Below are 20,157 nucleotides of genomic sequence, written 5' to 3' on the forward strand. Positions count from 1 at the left end.
TGAAACGTGGCGATTTTCTATGCTATGGAAAGTCCGCACTATAATGACAGGCGTACTAACACCTTCTGCACGCTTCGGCAGCGCATTGATACGGAGCTCAGATATCAACGCGCTGCAGAAGGTGTTAGTACGCCTGTCATTATAGTGCGGACTTTCCATAGCATAGAAAATCGCTACGTTTCAATTTGTGTAACTGAACTTGTTTCATATCACTGGTCATATAAACCTATGTAAACAGGAAAAACGCGGAAGAGTTTGGTCGCATCTAACTACAGCCCCAAAAAATACCATTGGCCATACTGAGCCTAGCTACATTGCTAACAGGCGTGACAGCGCGTCTGACTGACTGGGAGGTCGCGCAAAGCTCAGAGAGGTACGGAGCAGCTCGTCTCAATTCAGATAAGAGCATATTTCATTATGGAAGTACGGTGGACTGTTCCTTTAAAGTGGCCGGTGAGTGTATTCGGTGCATCCTAAAACAAGAGTAAAAATATATAAATTGACCAAAAAAAAAAAAACGAACACCACCCCACTCACGCTACAGGGAATAGAGTGCAGTTTTGAAATGGTATTGAATTTTCGATAATAGTCTTATACAAGCAAAGTAAAACGACTAGGATTTTACTTTAAGATTAAGACCACAGCATAATCAAGATCACCTAGAAAAATAAAAACACGAAAAACCCGACACGTATGCATTAAATCTTCACAATTTCTAAAAGAAAAAACAAAACTGATATGAACGAGTGACTGATGAAAAAAGGCAGCTTTGTTCGATCAGAATCACAGTCTATTATATTATTAACTTGGTTGAAAAAAGGAAATCCTGTCCGTCTTCAGGAACAGAGTCACATTTATCCATCGAGCTTATTTGCTATCTGGCTCCAAATCCGTGCTAAAACTTTGCGTCACTGAATCAGTGCGGCTTTCTGACTTGTAAACAATACTATTCTGCTGACTGAATGAAACAGATGCAGGAGAAAAAATAAAAATACAAATACATACAGGCTGGTGTTCAGTTCTCAAGATCGTTCATTCAACACTAAAAGAAAAAGGCACTGAGTATTTTTATCATTTATGAAGTTGAAGTACATCCAATATGTACGAAATATATAGCTTACACCCTTTATAAATATACCACAATAGTGAACGGTCATGAGATAAGATTGAACCTGAAGATGCGCTTGCTACATTTTCCTGCTGCGAATTTCACGTTGTTCAGGAGTCTTCGACGTCGCTTCGGACAGTTCGTGTTCAGTTGAAGTCGTATTCGGTCGCGCACTGCTTCAGATATTCTTCGTAGAGTTTCTTCTGTTTATCAGAGAGACGTACATTTATATACAGTACATTATTCACCTCGGCACTGCTGAATTCTCAAATCTGATTGGTCAGAATGTAAAATCACAGGTTTGTATTAATGTGTTTGTTTGAACATGTTATAGTTTCTACGGTATAGTAACAGCTAACTCAGAGTGACTTGTATAGTGGAGGCTCCACATCGAAGAAGAAGTGTAACGGTAAACATTATTTAACAAAAGAAATAAGACGAGGTCGATCGTTTATTTAAAATTTATGGAAGGAGTCTCTGGTGGCAGATTTCTCGGTAACCAGAGACTTTTTTTCCCCACCTTTGAGGGAAGGACTGTTCATACGGTAGCAGCTATAACGCAAGTGATAACACGAACTAACTCGTTTTGTGGATACTCAACAATATTAAAACAACTACCGTATAAATAGATGAAATGGTATCACATGCTGTTCTTCAGTAAACAACAAGATGAAGTGTGAGCTACTACTTACTTACGTATCCCCCCCCCATATCAGAATGCAAGCAATCGAAGGAATAGGACACTTATTATGAATGTTGACTTCAAGAAATAATGAACCCTGAAACGAGCAGTGTCTCTCCCCAGGGATTTCAAATAGCATTCTGGGAAACTGTCATTCTGAAATAGCGTCAAAATCCATGGTATATCCATGGTTTCGTACTGTAAATACGTTCAGTCGGTAAACAGGAAGTCGATGTGCGACAGACCTGAAAACGGTATACACGGTATAGAACCCCAAGCTGAAGCTCGGTACCAAATATCAAGCAGTTGTGATTTGTAGTTGCTGAGAAAAGTGTTACGAAAATTTTGTAAATCCACGCTATATGTTTTGTAAATACATTCAGTCGGTAAACAGGAAGTCGACGTGTGACAGACCTGAAAACGGTTTACACGGTATAGAACCCCAAGCTGAAGTTTGGTACCAAGTGGCTATGGTTTGTGGTTGCTGAGAAAAAGGGCGTTTTGGACGGACAAAGATACGGATGGACAGACAGAGGTAAACCAGTATACCCCCCCCACAATTACAATTGTTTAAGATGAATAACACACTTCAGTATGTGCCGTTATAGAAAAATTATCAACTTCAGGGTGGTAACAGTAACTCTGCTTCACACGGTCACTGATTATTTTCCAGTAGCAGCACACCTCCAAGTGTTTTATTCATTGCCAGGTTTTACCTTTTTGGCTTTGAGGACATCCTTAACATATTCACTGTATTCCATCAGATTCTTCTTCTCTTTCTTGGTGAGAGTTTTACTGTGCTGGCTGGAGAAGTTGGAGGGGGAGGGGTCAGAACACAAAAATACGTCAATCAAATGCTTAAGTGGACATTAAAGATATGAGAAGGTTGTGTGTAATGTAACCAATATATAGTTTGTGTGTGTAATATTATATATACAAATATATATTATATCACACACACACACACACACACACACACAGATGTTACACACTAACGCCAAGATAAAGTATATCTTCGAGTGGTGAATGTATACATTTACAAGTGAGTGAAGCAAATGAGTGGAAATAATTTTCAGCACGAGAAGATAAACTTTATATCGGAGTGAAAGATCAGGAATTATATTATACATACAGGACACTTTTTTCGATGGAATAAAAACAAATGTATTTTATTCCGTTCTAGTAGGTTTATTGATGACATGCAATATTGATATAATCGCTTATCCTCCATGTACCACCCCGATTCCAAAAAAGTTGGGACAAAGTACAAATTGTAAATAAAAACGGAATGCAATACTTTACAAAATCTCAAAAACTGATATTGTATTCACAATAGAACATAGACAACATATCAAATGTCGAAAGTGAGACATTTTGAAATTTCATGCCAAATATTGGCTCATTTGAAATTTCATGACAGCAACACATCTCAAAAAAGTTGGGACAGGGGCAATAAGAGGCTGGAAAAGTTAAAGGTACAAAAAAGGAACAGCTGGAGGACCAAATTGCAACTCATTAGGTCAATTGGCAATAGGTCATTAACATGACTGGGTATAAAAAGAGCATCTTGGAGTGGCAGCGGCTCTCAGAAGTAAAGATGGGAAGAGGATCACCAATCCCCCTAATTCTGCGCCGACAAATAGTGGAGCAATATCAGAAAGGAGTTCGACAGTGTAAAATTGCAGAGAGTTTGAACATATCATCATCTACAGTGCATAATATCATCAAAAGATTCAGAGAATCTGGAAGAATCTCTGTGCGTAAGGGTCAAGGCCGGAAAACCATACTGGGTGCCCGTGATCTTTGGGCCCTTAGACGGCACTGCATCACATACAGGCATGCTTCTGTATTGGAAATCACAAAATGGGCTCAGGAATATTTCCAGAGAACATTATCTGTGAACACAATTCACCGTGCCATCCGCCGTTGCCAGCTAAAACTCTATAGTTCAAAGAAGAAGCCGTATCTAAACATGATCCAGAAGCGCAGATGTCTTCTCTGGGCCAAGGCTCATTTAAAATGGACTGTGGCAAAGTGGAAAACTGTTCTGTGGTCAGACGAATTAAAATTTGAAGTTCTTTATGGAAATCAGGGACGCCGTGTCATTCGGACTAAAGAGGAGAAGGACGACTCGAGTTGTTATCGGCGCTCAGTTCAGAAGCCTGCATCTCTGATGGTATGGGGTTGCATTAGTGCGTGTGGCATGGGCAGCTTACACATCTGGAAAGACACCATCAATGCTGAAAGGTATATCCAGGTTCTAGAGCAACATATGCTCCCATCCAGACGACGTCTCTTTCAGGGAAGACCTTGCATTTTCCAACATGACAATGCCAAACCACATACTGCATCAATTACAGCATCATGGCTGCATAGAAGAAGGGTCCGGGTACTGAACTGGCCAGCCTGCAGTCCAGATCTTTCACCCATAGAAACATTTGGCGCATCATAAAACGGATGATACGACAAAAAAGACCTAAGACAGTTGAACAACTAGAATCCTACATTAGACAAGAATGGGTTAACATTCCTATCCCTAAACTTGAGCAACTTGTCTCCTCAGTCCCCAGACGTTTACAGACTGTTGTAAAGAGAAAAGGGGATGTCTCACAGTGGTAAACATGGCCTTGTCCCAACTTTTTTGAGATGTGTTGTCATGAAATTTAAAAATCACCTAATTTTTCTCTTTAAATGATACATTTTCTCAGTTTAAACATTTGATGTCATCTATGTTCTATTCTGAATAAAATATGGAATTTTGAAACTTACACATCATTGCATTTCATTTTTATTTACAATTTGTACTTTGTCCCAACTTTTTTTGGAATCGGGGTTGTATTACGCCAGTCTCCCCAACAGAGAATGAGCGTGCTAAAACTTCCGTGCTAGCGAGTGACTGATAGTTTGTGAAAAAAACATGGCTACCAGGTTTGCTTCATTAAAAGCGGAAGATTTTGAGAGAATTTTGGCTGCCAGGTCGCTCTGTTGTGTGTCGTTGATTTCAAAAAGTAACTAAGTAAATTACACAGGGAAAATAATAGTAATAACAATAACAATAATAATAATAATAATAATAATATCTGGCTTGACCGCGCTAGCATTGGCCTGCACAAAACACTACACCAGCAGGTAACCGCACTGCCACGCTAACAGCACCAAGTCGCGGGTAAGCTCATGTTAGCCTTTGAGAATGCTGATATGAAGAGTGTGCACATATAATAATGGCTTTTTTTCATGGTATAATCAGATATATTCCATTCAGCTACTTGTCTTTGACTCGCTCAGCATCATGCTAGCTGAATGGAATATATCTGATATACCACTCAACATCAGCCAATATTATTTAAATAAATATATATACAGGAAGGAAGGGGAGAGAGGAAGGGAAAATGGGGAGAAAAAAGGGGGGGTTAAACGCTGGCCATTTTGAAGAATAATATTTTTTTAATAAATACTTTTGGTATGTCTCAGTTCTGTGGGTGTTGTTTCAGAGTTTTGGTGTCTTCAATATTATTCTGCAGTGTAGAAAATGGTAATTAAAAAAAAAAAATATATATATATATATATATATATGAATATGAATGAGAAGGGGTGTATAAACTTTTGGCATACGTACACTGCAAAATTCACCTAAGGATTTAATTTGCAGGGCGGCACGGTGGTGTAGTGGTTAGTGCTGTTGCCTCACAGCAAGAAGGTCCGGGTTCGAGCCCCGTGGCCGGCGAGGGCCTTTCTGTGTGGAGTTTGCATGTTCTCCCCGTGTCCGCGTGGGTTTCCTCCGGGTGCTCCGGTTTCCCCCACAGTCCAAAGACATGCAGGTTAGGTTAACTGGTGACTCTAAATTGAGCGTAGGTGTGAATGCGAGTGTGAATGGTTGTCTGTGTCTATGTGTCAGCCCTGTGATGACCTGGCGACTTGCCCAGGGTGTACCCCGCCTCTCGCCCGTAGTCAGCTGGGATAGGCTCCAGCTTGCCTGCGACCCTGTAGAACAGGATAAAGCGGCTAGAGATAGAGATGAGATTTAATTTGCACTTTAAAAAAAAAAAAAAAAAATCTACCTCTTCTCTTGGTTCATTACACATCTTGTATTCACCCGTCTATGCACTACGGTCTTTGTCTATTTTGTTGTACAGCCTTTGTGTTGGTATAATAAAAAAATTAACTCTATGCAATATTTAATTAAACCATATTCCATTATATAGAAAACAACCGTATACACAAATGTTACGAATAAGGTTACAGCGCCCTCTTGTGTTTCTAAACTTCCTGCACCACAGTGCTGAAGAGAAGTCGCTTACCGCGCAAAATATCTTGCGAGGAAAAGGAAAAAGTAGCACGTCGCACCGAAGATGATCACAGCCACCACCTGCCCGTCTTCAGGGATCCACTCCCACAGATACAGCACTATTCCCTTAAACAGGACACACACACACACACGACTCAAATTAAAATTACACCCTACCGGTATCTGCCCTCATTTTCTACACTCCACTTCAGCATCCTGTAGTTTACTATATATTTTCATGAACGTGCATGTAAGTGGATACCGTAGTTACGGAGAGCGTCGTGGCAAGCCCCTCCCCCACCAGTGCTCCTAGCTCTTCCGGGACAAACGTATTGATGAAGCTGATGATGAAGACAGTGGGAAAGAAGATGGCCAGAAAGCCGCACAGGAAGGCGTTAAAGCGGCTGCTCTTATTATAACTCGCGTTACTCCTGTGAGAGCAGAAGGACATGCGTTACTCCTTCACAGCTCACATGGAGAACATCACAGGTTTAAAAGAACAGTTCGAAATTTTTAAACATTTTTTTACTTGCCAAACCGATAATAACTAGAAGGCACTTGGTAGAGTCCATACCTCCACGTGTTTACACGCCTATCTGGATTTGCATCAGAATCTAAAAATCACTTGTTCCTTGGCCCGTGGCTCACCTTTCCTCCACATTTCATCCAAATCCGTTCACCACTTTGAGTTACGTTGGGAACAGACAAACAAACAGAGGCAAAAACATAACCTCCTCTAACAAAGATGGCAGAGATAATTACGACAATTTAACAATATGCATGCAATGCAGTGCAATGAATCGAGCACGTTTCTGTGCAAGTTGGCAGGTTTTTGTGCATTTTTTTTCCTTCATATGCGGTGTAGAGCTTGCAACATGGATTTTCCAATCTCCGACTTGCAAACCATCCCTTCAACTAGAAATTCCTACTTGGAAAGTTAGGAAATTCAATTCAACCCTGAGATCAGCATGACATGCGTGCATGGCCACTCGTACGGTCAACAATGAACAAAATCACCTCGTTACTTTCGAAAAGTTGATAGAAATATTCACCGTAGGTCAGTCAATACGGATACGTTTAACAGTTATTCCACAAAATCGAGTCGTACGTGAGCCGATAGCCGACGAGGCGCGTAGCACCGAGTTGTCTATAAGCCATGTATGACGAGATTGAGTGGAAGAACTGTTTTATTCTATCCACATTCACTGGATTTTCAGAAACGGAGCATTTTTATTTTTTTTGCAAATTCGATAAATAAAAACTTTATACAAAACGTCCGACAAAATAATTTCTGCTCAGAATGTAAACAAACCAGCAAAATGACCGGAGCAATTTGTGAAAAGTGCCATAATAATAATAAATTCCTGAAAAATACCGTATTGGCCCGAATATAAGACGACCCCCCCCTTTTCCAAGTTCATCTTTGGGGAAAAAGTTTTTTGAAGACCAAATGTTCATTCATATAAAGCGTATTTATTTCAAAATTCTGTTTAAAATTAGAGGCTTTTGTTTTTCACATTTAAATAGAGGTCATTTCAGTTTCATTTCCGTGAACACTTTTCATAGAATTAAAAAAAAAAAAAAAAAAAAAAAAAAAGAGGCTAAACTGCAGGCTACTAGACAAGCCAAATTAAAACATTTAAATTGCATTAATTCAACAAATTTGTCAGGTTTAGATTGAAAGTTCATAAACTTCAGAATGTCAATGCATTAACTTGCCATAGCCTACGGGTATATGGAATAAATTTGCAGAACAGTGCAAATGCTTTAAACAATGCATTAAACAATACATTAAGGTTTACAATAATAAACAACTGAAACAATGGAAAGGGTAGTTTGCTAAATTACAGCTACTCAGCACAGAGATCCTCAGCCTCACTTTGCTCACTCTCACTTTCGTTTTTGGCGGCATTTTGTCTAGTCCGCGAATTTAAGACGACCCCCCTTTTTAAGAGCTATTTTTTACAACAAAAACACTGTCTTATATTCGAGCCAATACGGTAATAATTTTTAAAAAAGATACGTTCTTACCATCAAATACTTTCATTCCATATTTTGTTGCACTTTTTTGGGGGGGCGGGGGGTTCGAGTAGAGTGTTTATTTCATCCTCGGTTGGTTCAGCGACACGCCCCACCATTTTTTCCCCTCTCCTCACGGTACATGAGCCGATATCCTAGTAGTCGAGCAGCCAATCAGAGCGCGTGATTGCTCATATCCAGTGAATGTGGATAGAATAATAGTGCTGTAACAGACATCACTGTTTTGAGAAAGTAAACATTCATGGTCACTCATGTTAGCTTGCTAGCTTGGTGCTAATAAAACACTTTTTCGCCATCTTTGCAGCTCGAACATATGAGGTCGAACATTTCCAGTTTAAATGCTGCCTTTGAGTCCTATCAGAAATAATAATAAAAAAAAAAAAAAGCCAAAGAGGCCACCAATAAAAACGTAACATCTACAAACTTGAAAGAGGACTTGACGGCAGCAAGACTTCCCAAGTCCGAGTTGAGTCGAATGCAGCAATAGTTTTTAACAAAAGGGGTGGAGTTTAACAAGAGAAAAGTGATGGATCGTCGTAATTGTTTTCAGTGTAATTCCCTTCTCAAGCAGCAGGGGGTTCTAAAAATTACAAACCGTCCCTTTAAAGCCCATTATGTGAGAATCGGTATTTTTGTTACTGGGCTCCCTCTAGAGTTGGAGACTGTAATTACTTGTACACCACTTTCGTAAATAAAAATCACGATTTGAGCCGCCACGCCCCCCAATACGCTTAATTTCCCTGAGGGAACCCGCCCAAAGGGATCAATAAAGTTTTATCTAATCTACTCTTGTCCGGTCTCTTTCCCTTCCTGGCTTTCTACAACAGCGCCTTCTTTGATCTCTTCACATCTGCCATGATGTCTGTACTGAGAAAACCAAGCTCATTTTTTCTTATAGCCAGCTGAAGACCCATAGTTGTTGGTGTGCGACGTGGTGCCGTAAAACATTACACGGTTCTCGTGAGAGGCCTCAGGGACGCTCTACCAGAGTTTCTGGTGTTCCAGGCGTGGACTCGAGATGGAAGAAACGTCATTCTCCTTTTTAGAAAAGTCAACGTACCATCAAAAGTAAACCGCAAGAGGAACAAACCTGTCCTGCTCCAGCTTATTGCTGATTGAGAAGGCGATGAGGTCACAATCTTTCTCCAGCTGGTCCAAAGTCTTCTGCACCGCCTGGTTAATGCTCTTCTCTATTGTCTCGCACACCTCGTCGATCTGATTCACGCACCTGCTCGGCTACACACACACAAAGATAAGAGCAGAGCACCACCATAAATCTGAAATCTAGGCTTCTACAAGCCTTTACAGACCATTAACCACGTGGCTTATTCCCTCCCCCCGTCATATAAATCACATTTCTGGATTATAGCTCAAATTACACAGTTATACATTTTTATACTAATATTCTAACACCAATGCATCACCATTTTTTAGTGCTTGGCTTACATGTTAAATACCTACGTTTAATGACGGAATTAATTAAATCTCTAAACCTGCTTTTGTATCGCATTCATTTTTACTCAACCACCGAGTACGCTAGACTAGAACTTTCGACCACATGATGCACTATTCAAATTAATTCTGAGGGAACAAGTGAACAAACTGACTTCACTTCAGGCTGAGGAAGTAGATTTTTTTAATCAAATTAGCTGAGCTGCACATCAATCTACAGTGGGAGCCTTTAAAAACATAAATAAATAAAAATCCACCACACAGGCTTTAATGCTGAAAAAAAGCTCTTGAATGATCCTGCCTCATTTTCAGCATCAGTGTGACAATACACATTTACTTACTGTAACCCTTTCTGTGAAAGCAACCTGTGAAGGGGTGGGATACATCAGGCAGCAAGAGAACAGACAGTTCTCAAAGTTCATGTGTTGGAAAAACGGGCAAGCGTAAGGATCTGAGCAGTGACTAAAACAAAGGTGGTGTCGGCTTTAACTCTTCCAGTAGTTTGTGCTACAGGAGCTCTTCTGTGGGATTGGACCATATGGGCTTGCCTTCGTGCGCCATGCAAATCAATAAGCCTTCGACACCCATGACCCTGTCGCTGGTTAACTGGTTGTCCTTTGGATCCTTGGAATGCTTTTGTTCGGTACTAACCACTGGATACCAGGGACACCCCACAAGATGGGTCATTTTGGAGATGCTCAGATCCAGTCATCTAGCCCAGCCTTTCTCAACTGGGGTGCCATCTGGCTTCGTTAGGGGTGCTGTCAAAAAATTACAGGGGTGATAGCGTTCCGGCGCCGCGCCGGATTTCCGGCGTACCGTGGCTGGGGGGAAAAAAAAAAAAAAAATCTAGTTCGCCCATTGTCCTTTCAGAGATGCGCAGATAGACAGTAAAGGGAATTCCGAATTCCCTTTACTGTCTATCTGCACATCTCAGAATGACACAGGACAATGGGCAAACTAGATTTTTTTTTTTTTCCCCAGCCACGGTACGCCGGAAATCCGGCGCGGCGCAGGAACACTATCACCCCTGAAATTATATATTCTAATATTGAAATAAATAAAATGAATTAAAATTCCCAAAAACGATAGTTACACTAATGCAGATCATCGCCGCCTCATGCATCATCAAAATTTGTCTCACGGCCCCCTTTCCCATGTCACATCACTGCCGGGGTCAGCGTGACTGCGTATATTTTATACAGGGGTGCCTTGAGAATTTGCATACTTCTGAAGAGTGCCGTGACTGAAAAAAGGTTGAGAAACCCTGATCTAGCCATCATAATCTGGCCCTGGTCAAAGTCGCTCCTTACGCTTGCCCATTTTTCCAGCTTCCAACACCTCAACTTCAAGAACTGACTGTTCTCTTTCTTGCTGCTGAATATACCCCACCCCTTGACAGGTGCCACTGTAATGAGATCAACGTTATTCTAGGCACATTCACTGGATACGAGCGATCACGTGTGCCGATTGGCTACTCTACTACTAGAGTATCAGCTCATATATCATGAGTAGAGAAAAACAAAATGGCGGACTGTGGTGCTGAACCAACTGAGGACGAAAGAAAAAAACTACTCAAAAACAAAACCCCCAAAAATTATCAAGTATTTAAAAGAAACAGAAATAGATAAAAGAATGTTCCCCTGCCAATATCTCCTGTTCCACGCTCCAGCCCAGTCAGTGGCGGTAATGCACCTTTAAGTTGGTTTGCCAACCGCCAAAAATAAAACAATTAAAATAAAAAAAACCTAAAAAGAAAAAAGACCCACCTAAGTCTTTGATGGCAAGAACATCTCATTATCTGTAGCCGCTTTATCCTGTTCTACAGGGTCGCAGGCAAGCTGGAGCCTATCCCAGCTGACTACGGGCGAAAGGCGGGGTACACCCTGGACAAGTCGCCAGGTCATCACAGGGCTGACACATAGACACAGACAACCATTCACACTCACATTCACACCTACGGTCAATTTAGAGTCACCAGTTAACCTAACCTGCATGTCTTTGGACTGTGGGGGAAACCGGAGCACCCGGAGGAAACCCACGCGGACACGGGGAGAACATGCAAACTCCACACAGAAAGGCCCTCGCCGGCCACAGGACTCGAACCCAGACCTTCTTGCTCTGAGGCAACAGCACTAACCACTACACCACCGTGCCGCCCCGGTCATTTATTTATTGAGGAAAATGATCCAACATTACATATCTGCGAGTGGCAAAAGTATGTGACCCTTTGCTTTCAGTATCTGGTGTGACCCCCTTGTGCAGCAATAACTGCAACTAAACGTTTGCGGTAACTGTTGATCAGTCCTGCACACTGTCTTGGAGGAATTTTAGCCCATTCCTCCGTACAGAACAGCTTCAACTCTGGGATGTTGGTGGGTTTCCTCACATGAACTGCTTACTTTCAGGTCCTTCCACAACATTTCCATTGGATTAAGGTCAGGACTTTGACTTGGCCATTCCAAAACATTAACTTTATTCTTCTTTAACCATTCTTTGGTAGAACGACTTGTGTGCTTAGGGTCGTTGTCTTGCTGCATGACCCACCTTCTCTTGAGATTCAGATCATGGACAGATGTCCTGACATTTTCCTTTAGAATTCGCTGGTATAATTCAGAATTCATTGTTCAATCAATCAATGATGGCAAGCCGTCCTGGCCAGATGCAGCAAAACGGGCTCAAACCATGATACTACCACCACCATGTTTCACAGATGGGATAAGGTTCTTATGCTGGAATGCAGTGTTTTCCTTTCTCCAAACATAACGCTTCTCATTTAAACCAAAAAGTTCTATTTTGGTCTCATCCGTCCACAGACCATTTTTCCAATAGCCTTCTGCCTTGTCCACGTGATCTTTAGCAAACTGCAGATGAGCAGTAATGTTCTTTTTGGAGAGCAGTGGCTCTCTCTTTGCAACCCTGCCATGCACACCATTGTTGTTCAGTGTTCTCCTGATGGTGGACTCATGAACATTAGCCAATGTAAGAGAGGCCTTCAGTTGCTTAGAAGTTGCCCTGGGGTCCTTTGTGACCTCGCCAACTATTACACGTCTTGCTCTTGGACTGATCCTTGTTGGTCACCCACTCCTGGGGAGGGTAACAATGGTCTTGAATTTCCTCCATTTGTACACAATCTGTCTGACTGTGGATTGGTGGAGTCCAAACTCTTTAGAGATGGTTTTGTAACCTTTTCCAGCCTGATGAGCATCAACAACGCTTTTTCTGAGGTCCTCAGAAATCTCCTTTGTTCGTGCCATGATACACTTCCACAAACATGTGTTGTGAAGATCAGACTTTGATAGATCCCTGTTCTTTAAATAAAACAGGCTGCCCACTCACACCTGATTGTCATCCCATTGATTGAAAACACCTGACTCGAATTTCACCTTCAAATTAACTGCTAATCCTAGAGGTTCACATACTTTTGCCACTCACAGATACGTAATATTGGATCATTTTCCTCAATAAATAAAATGACCGAGTATCATATTTTTGTCTCATTTGTTTAACTGGGTTCTCTTTATCTACTTTTAGGACTTGTGTGAAAATCTGATGATGTTTTAGGTCATATTTATGCAGAAATATAGAAAATTCTAAAGGGTTCACAAACTTTCAAGCACCACTGTATGATGCATGTTTGGTGAATAAATGGTTCCTACCATTTAAGTGTTAACATAATTTTGACTAACCCTGTATTATAGATTTGGCTCATAAGACTATTTTTAAACGAAGAAGTAGTTTTATTTAGTATTAAAAAGTACTAATCATATACTGTACTCACTCACTCGCTCTTACTAGTACGCATACACGTCAACCTATACAGAATGTCCATATTTTATACGGATTTGATTCAATAAACGTAGTATATGTGCGTACAAATAAAGTTATACGGATTCTTTAAAAAAAACTTCAATATTTATTTAGAGCTATAATCAATTCCCACGATGATAAAAGAGCGCATAACATTTACAAACGTACTGTACACCACAGAAAGCACAGACAGCCAGTAAAGAGTCTTATGAAATCGCACGTTATCTTGTGGTAGCGAGCTTCATTCCACTTTTGATCATGCGCACACCACATTGTGAGAATCCCGCCAACCGGGAAGTAACATTTTGTTTGAAACGCGTATTTCCACCTGAGCGACTTTCACTAGCGACTGAAAAGATTCTGAATGGGCACTCCGGCAAGATCAACACAGACACTTGCTGTGACGTGCAGCCTCATGAGGTATTGGTGCAGACTGCTAAAAAAGCTGTCATGGAGTACAATTCAGAACATTAAAGTGACACTTTGTGTTTTTGTCAAACATTGGAGCTTTGTATTCATTCTGAAGGTTTATTGTTATTAATATTGAATAAAAAGTAACTGGGTTATCTCATCTCATTATCTCTAGCCGCTTTATCCTTCTACAGGGTCGCAGGCAAGCTGGAGCCTATCCCAGCTGACTACGGGCGAAAGGCGGGGTACACCCTGGACAAGTCGCCAGGTCATCACAGGGCTGACACATAGACACAGACAACCATTCACACTCACATTCACACCTACGCTCAATTTAGAGTCACCAGTTAACCTAACCTGCATGTCTTTGGACTGTGGGGGAAACTGGAGCACCCGGAGGAAAGCCACGTGGACACGGGGAGAACATGCAAACTCCGCACAGAAAGGCCCTCGCCGGCCACGGGGCTCGAACCCAGGACCTTCTTGCTGTGAGGCGACAGCGCTAACCACTACACCACCGTGCCGCCCGTAACTGGGATAGATCACTGTTAATTATCATTCAAATTTTAGGTAAATTATTTTAATTTGCATCTTATAAGGATTTTATAAGGGAAATATGGATTTTTGAGGTTGGTTATACAGGTTTGATTGACCAAAGGTTGTTATGCATGAGTACGCATTACTATGCAGCTTACACATCTGGAAAGACACCATCAATGCTGAAAGGTATATCCAGGTTCTAGAGCAACATATGCTCCCATCCAGACGACGTCTCTTTCAGGGAAGACCATTATATTTATATTTGCTGAGTGATAATAAAAGCACTAAAGTGTCTCTGCTTTCAAAGCAAAACAAAGGCTTTTAGTTGTGGAAGTCTACAGTAAGGATGAGCTCAAAGTGAGAGAGAGAGAGATCAATCCATTTGCTCTGACGCAGCAGTTGCCATTTCTCAGCATTCGGATGCAGGGAGATCGTGTTCTCAAACCAACACCCCCCCCCACACACACACACTCTCTCAACTCTGAATTAACATCTGTTAAAGTAATAATACACTGCTATCAACACTAGTTTCTATCCCGTGAACACGTAGTACACGTCTGAGGCGATTACCACAGACAAGAAATTTAATACACCTCCTAATACTTTTACTGCTAGAGTATAATGGTTATCATTTACAACGCCCATAACTAAGTTATAATCCGATTGGCTGAGTGTGTGTTCGAAAGCCGTTGTAAAATCCTTGCACATCGCGGGAACCGACTTGTAATAAAACCAGTACATTTAAACAAACGATCACAAATCACGTTGTCCTGTCCGTAGAATACCTTGATCTTTGTTATATTTCTTAGCAACCGAAGCTGCCTTGACTATACACTGCATGCCTGAAGGATGGTGTACTGCAAATATTATCAATAATAAATGAAATTATTTATTGAACTGTAGATTTTTATCATTGTTTTCCCTCGCCGTTTTATTAAAGCAGTGATAACGCCCTTACTCGTGATAAAATCGCTTCCTCTCATGGCTTGGTGCTTTATTACAGGTTTGGAGTAAACATGAAAATTATTATCCAGAACCTGATTCGCCTATAAATCAGACTTCGTGCATTCGGATTCACCCAGTAGGAGTAGGTCTGACTCACAAGCGAGCTGTCGAATGGACAAGTCCGATTGTAGAAAACAGACAACTATTATACGCACAGGACGCTTTTTTAATGGAATAAAAGCATGTGCTCTATTCCCTTCTAGCCGGTTTTGCTCATTTGGTTTGATAGCACGCGATACTGTTAGCATCTCTCTTATCCTACGTGCATTACTTGACTCTATCCAGTGGAGAATGAGCGTTGAATATGGTTTATGATATTGCATGGTTGTCAAGACATGACGTCATGCATCGGAGCTGATGCGAATATCCAACGAGAAAGTTTTTCGGCTGCGCATGTGCACAAGCATTTCTTTGTTCCCCGGGAAAGAGAAAGACGCATTGAACACCCGAAAGGCTTCCAAAACTTCATTAGATATTCTTCACGCATATTTACAAGAGAAAAAAAACATACCAACGGACATCGAAAAACTGGAAGAGAGACCGGTCGGAGACGTAAAACTTCCACGCTAGCGAGCGACTGTGATAATTCGTAAACAAACATGGCCACCAAGTTTGCTTCATTAAGTACGGAAGATTTTCAGAGAATTTTGAAAGAGAAAAAAGCGTTGAACACCTGAAAGGAATGTATAATAATAATGGCTAGATTTTTTGACAACATGCATCTAGTCAGCAGGAAAACACTGGGAGTGACGTCATCGGAATGAAATATCAGGAAACATTACACATACAGGACACTTTTTCAGTGGAATAAAAACGTGTACTGTTCCCTTATAGCGGGTTTCATTCATTTGGTTTGATAGCATGCAATATTGTTAGCATATCGCTTATCCTACATGTATTATGTCACTCTACCCAGTGGAGAATGAGCGTTGAATATGGCTTACGATATTGCATGGTTGTCAAGACAACGTGACGTCACAAGTCAGAGATGTAAAACTTCCATGCTAGCGAGCGACTGGGACAATTTGTAAACAAACATGGCCGCCAGGTTTGCTTCGTTAAATACGGAAGATTTTGAGAGAATTTTGAAAAAGAAATGACATGAATAACCGAAGAGAGTGTAATAATAATAATAATAATAATAGCTGGCTTTTTTTCGTGGTATATCCGATATATTCCATTCAGCTACTCATCTTTGACTTGTTCAAGATCATGCAAGCTGAACAGAATATATCTGATATACCACAAAAAAAAAGCCAGTCAATATTATTAGCTCATCCGGCCGACAGGTGATGAGTTTATGCCATTACGTGTCTGTCGTCCGTCCGGCGTCGTCCACATTTCACGAAAATCGCTTCTTCTCTCCCAATTCTTCACCGATTTTTATTCTTTTTGGCAGGAAGGTAGGTCTGCCTGGGGTGCATATAGCTTCTACCCAAATTTGCATAATAATTGGAATTAATAAAGAAGATATGGAGTAATTAATAAATCCCTAACGAGTAGTTTCCATACAAATTGCTTCTTCTCCCTCAGTTCTTCACGGATTTTGATTCTTTCTGGCATGAAGGTAGGGGGACCTAGGGTGCACATCACTTCTACCCAGATTTGCTTCACTACAATTATTAATGAAGTTATGGACTAATTAAGCCTTTGAGCAGTTCAACAAAAATCGCTTCTTCTTGGTCAGTTCCTCGCCGTTTTGGATTCTTTCTGGTAAATAGGTCGGTATTCCTAGGGTGGATATCGCTTCTATATATAGCTTGTCTATAGCTTGCAACATTTATTGTGTAAGGTGGCCCACTTTAGATCGTTCCTTCTGGACTAGACAGGGCCGGAGTGAGCGACGCCGTCATTAACGGTCTCATTTAAGTATCCCATATTTGTTGCAATACAGCAGTTTAATGAACAAGCAAAAAAAAAAAAAGTCCTTCCTAATTACTAATCTAGGGACCTCAATCTACATGCAGATGATTTCTGTAAAGGTCCTGTGCGGTGTCTTATTACAAAGAAGTGTTTTACAAATAAAATAAATCGAGTTTAATAGTCTTGTTCCTCCTGGTTCTTTTTTTTTTTTTTTTTTTTTAAATCATGCAGTGGATGGTTCATTCTGTTCCACCTCCAGTGTTCAGTGTAGGTGTGTGCCTTACTCTCTGCGGATTGGGGATGTATATCGTCGGCATTTCAAAGCCGCATTTGTTGAGTCCTGGCCTGCGGCACAGCTCTTGAACTATCTGCATCATTACTCTCTGTGAACGGGACAAAAAAAAAAAAAAAAAAGGGGGAAGGAGACGCTGTTACATGAGAAGAGAAGAGATCAGGATTTTGTTCTGCATCAGACTGACTGAGAACGATGATGCTCGACTTCCTGCAGCAAAACACTAACATACGCAAAACCCCACCCACCTGTCTGTCCGTCTCCCGTCCTGCCTCGTCAGCTTTACTGAGGTAGAAGCGTAATTTGTCTCCGCATTTCTCGCTCAGCTTTTCCACGATGTTGAGTGTTCGCTTACACAGCGCCTGGCCCATCGGGTCGAAAAACACGAAGATCAGATCTGCCTGCTCGCCTGATCAATGCACACATCGCAGTGAGGTACAGTCTGTGCTGTTATTTTTATCCATTTCCATGCATTTTATCCTTTATAGTGCATGAGTGAACTCTTACTGCTACACCTTGTACTCAAACAATACAAGAAAGACAGGAAAAAAAAAAAATCCCCATAGATCAGTGCTTTCGAATTTAAATTTATGGCACTATTCGTCCTCACCAAAAGACGTGATGGCGCCATTGACATCGAAAGGATACACCATGTCTCCGTCCACCAACCCCGGCGTGTCTACAAACGTCACCAGGCTGAACTTCTTCTGCTTCGAGGTGGAGATTTCAGCAGACAGGTAGTCCGTGAGTCCTAGAACACATAAACGGCTCACCAAAATCCGTGTACGTATATATATATTAAAAAAATTAATTAAAAATATACGCACCTGTACACCTGGTCATTCATGCAGTTATCCAAATCATGTGGCAGCAGCGCAACAAAATAAAACCATGCAGATACAGGACTTCAGTTAATAACGCTGTGATACGGCATGGTTGTTGGCGCCAGATGGGCTGGTCTACGGCAGTTCTGTAATCAGAAACGCCTTGTTGATGAGCGAGTGAGCGAGAGAGAGTGAGTTCAGAGCAGAATGACTAGTTCAAGTTGACAGGAAGGCAATGGTAACTCAAATAACCACCCTTTACAACCGTGGGGAGCAGAAAAGCACCTCAGAATGCACATGATGAAGCTTGAAGTAGATGGGCTACAATAGTCGACCAAAACATCAAGCTCCACTCCTGTCAATCAAGAACAGGAATCTGAGGTTACGGTTTGGAAAAAAAATAAAAAAGTTGCCTGGTGTCAACTGTAGGTTGCGCTGGTGCCACATGATTTGCGGATTGGATCAACAGGTGTACAGCGAGTGTATATCATAGCTCTAAATACGTAAATCTAAATACAGCTGCTCCTTAAGCACAAAAATGTCTGTCTGTTAGAGAGAGTCATGTAAACGCAATCAGGCTCGATATAGTGAAAAGCCGCCACACTACAGTAGATACCTTTGGCTTCGCTCACTAACATGTTTAATTGGTTAATTTTAAATCGTAGACAAGATATATAATAACGACAAAAACAGATGATGTTTTTTTTTTCATATGAAACAGCATCACATCAAACTACTACGTTGTTAACCCGTTACGCCACTCTGTTCCCTGAGCGATACGTCTTGTCAGGACGTGGCCACACCCCCCTTGTGTTACAGCATGAGGTCTGTTGTCATGGTTACCCACAACAGCTCTTCAACTGGCAGCTTTAATGCCGAGCTACATAAAGCTAGCCAGTGAAGAACGACTGTGAAGCAACGCCAGGCCAGCTAGCACCTGTCACTCAAACCCACGAGCAACTCTTCTTCACCTAGACCTCCGTCAATGACAAATAGTCACGTCATGTTCCTTGGACTTCGTTAAGAACTTTCATACATAGTCAGATTAATCATTTATTTCCTTTTCTACATGATTTAAATATATTATCAGACTACTATTAAAAATATATGGATTTTCTCTTTTTAAAGGTACGGTCTGTGATGTTTAGAAGTGTTCCTAGACCTGTAACGATCTTATAATTTCAAGGATACATTACACAAACTGTGATCACAATGCTGGCATAGAACAGATCAGGTAGGTTTCTTTATTCCAGGCTTCCGATTATATTTTTCTGGCCCAGAAATAAGCTCCGCCCCCAAACCAACAAACCTTTTCCTTAAAAGGCAATTCAGTTTTAACACGGGTAGATGGGGTCATTTGGATAGAATGTAATATTTTGTTTGGTTTTTTACTTTCCTATGTAGCCAGATTCATCATTTATCCCCTTTTCTACATTAATAAACAGACCATTATAAAAATTAATGGATTTTCTTTTTTTAAAGGTGCAGTCTGTGATGTTTACAAGTGTTCCTAGACCTGTAGCGATCTTATAATTTCAAGGATGCATTATAAAAACTCCGATCGCAACATCACTATAGAATAGATCTTCATTTCAGGCTTTTGATTATATATTTTTCTGGCCCAGAAATGAGCTCCGCCTCCAAACCAACACAAACCTTTTCCTTAAAAGGCAATTCAGTTTTAACACCGGCAGATGGAGTCATTTGGATGGAAATCAAAGGCTCAATGTTTTTTACTTTCATGCATCACGTTCATCATTTATTCCCTTTTCTACATGATTATGTAGAAGACCATTATAAAAATTAATGGATTTTCTCTTTTTAAAGGTGCGGTCTGTCATGTTT

At 41.0% G+C, this 20,157-nt stretch overlaps 1 protein-coding gene across 2 annotated transcripts in view; it reads right to left on the reverse strand.

Moving 5' to 3' along the window:
• Positions 1 to 407: 407 nt before the first annotated feature.
• The window catches only part of si:dkey-98f17.5 (uncharacterized protein LOC569123 homolog), a 35,541-nt gene continuing 15,791 nt past the window's right edge, over positions 408 to 20,157 (reverse strand). Inside the window, exons 5-12 of one of the 2 annotated variants that reach the window (XM_060907431.1) lie at positions 18,099 to 18,239; positions 17,737 to 17,897; positions 17,481 to 17,579; positions 9,206 to 9,351; positions 6,338 to 6,416; positions 6,089 to 6,201; positions 2,507 to 2,594; positions 408 to 1,311 (exon numbers count right to left, since the gene is read on the reverse strand). In XM_060907431.1, the coding sequence (XP_060763414.1) occupies positions 1,255 to 1,311; positions 2,507 to 2,594; positions 6,089 to 6,201; positions 6,338 to 6,416; positions 9,206 to 9,351; positions 17,481 to 17,579; positions 17,737 to 17,897; positions 18,099 to 18,239 (884 nt within the window). In that variant the 3' untranslated portion in view covers positions 408 to 1,254. Of the gene's footprint in view, positions 1,312 to 2,506; positions 2,595 to 6,088; positions 6,202 to 6,337; positions 6,507 to 9,205; positions 9,352 to 17,480; positions 17,580 to 17,736; positions 17,898 to 18,098; positions 18,240 to 20,157 lie in introns of both variants that reach the window. The other variant, XM_060907430.1, reaches the window with a different exon arrangement.

This window comes from Neoarius graeffei, chromosome 24, assembly GCF_027579695.1.
Source record: "Neoarius graeffei isolate fNeoGra1 chromosome 24, fNeoGra1.pri, whole genome shotgun sequence".
NCBI classification, from domain to species: Eukaryota; Metazoa; Chordata; class Actinopteri; order Siluriformes; family Ariidae; genus Neoarius; species Neoarius graeffei.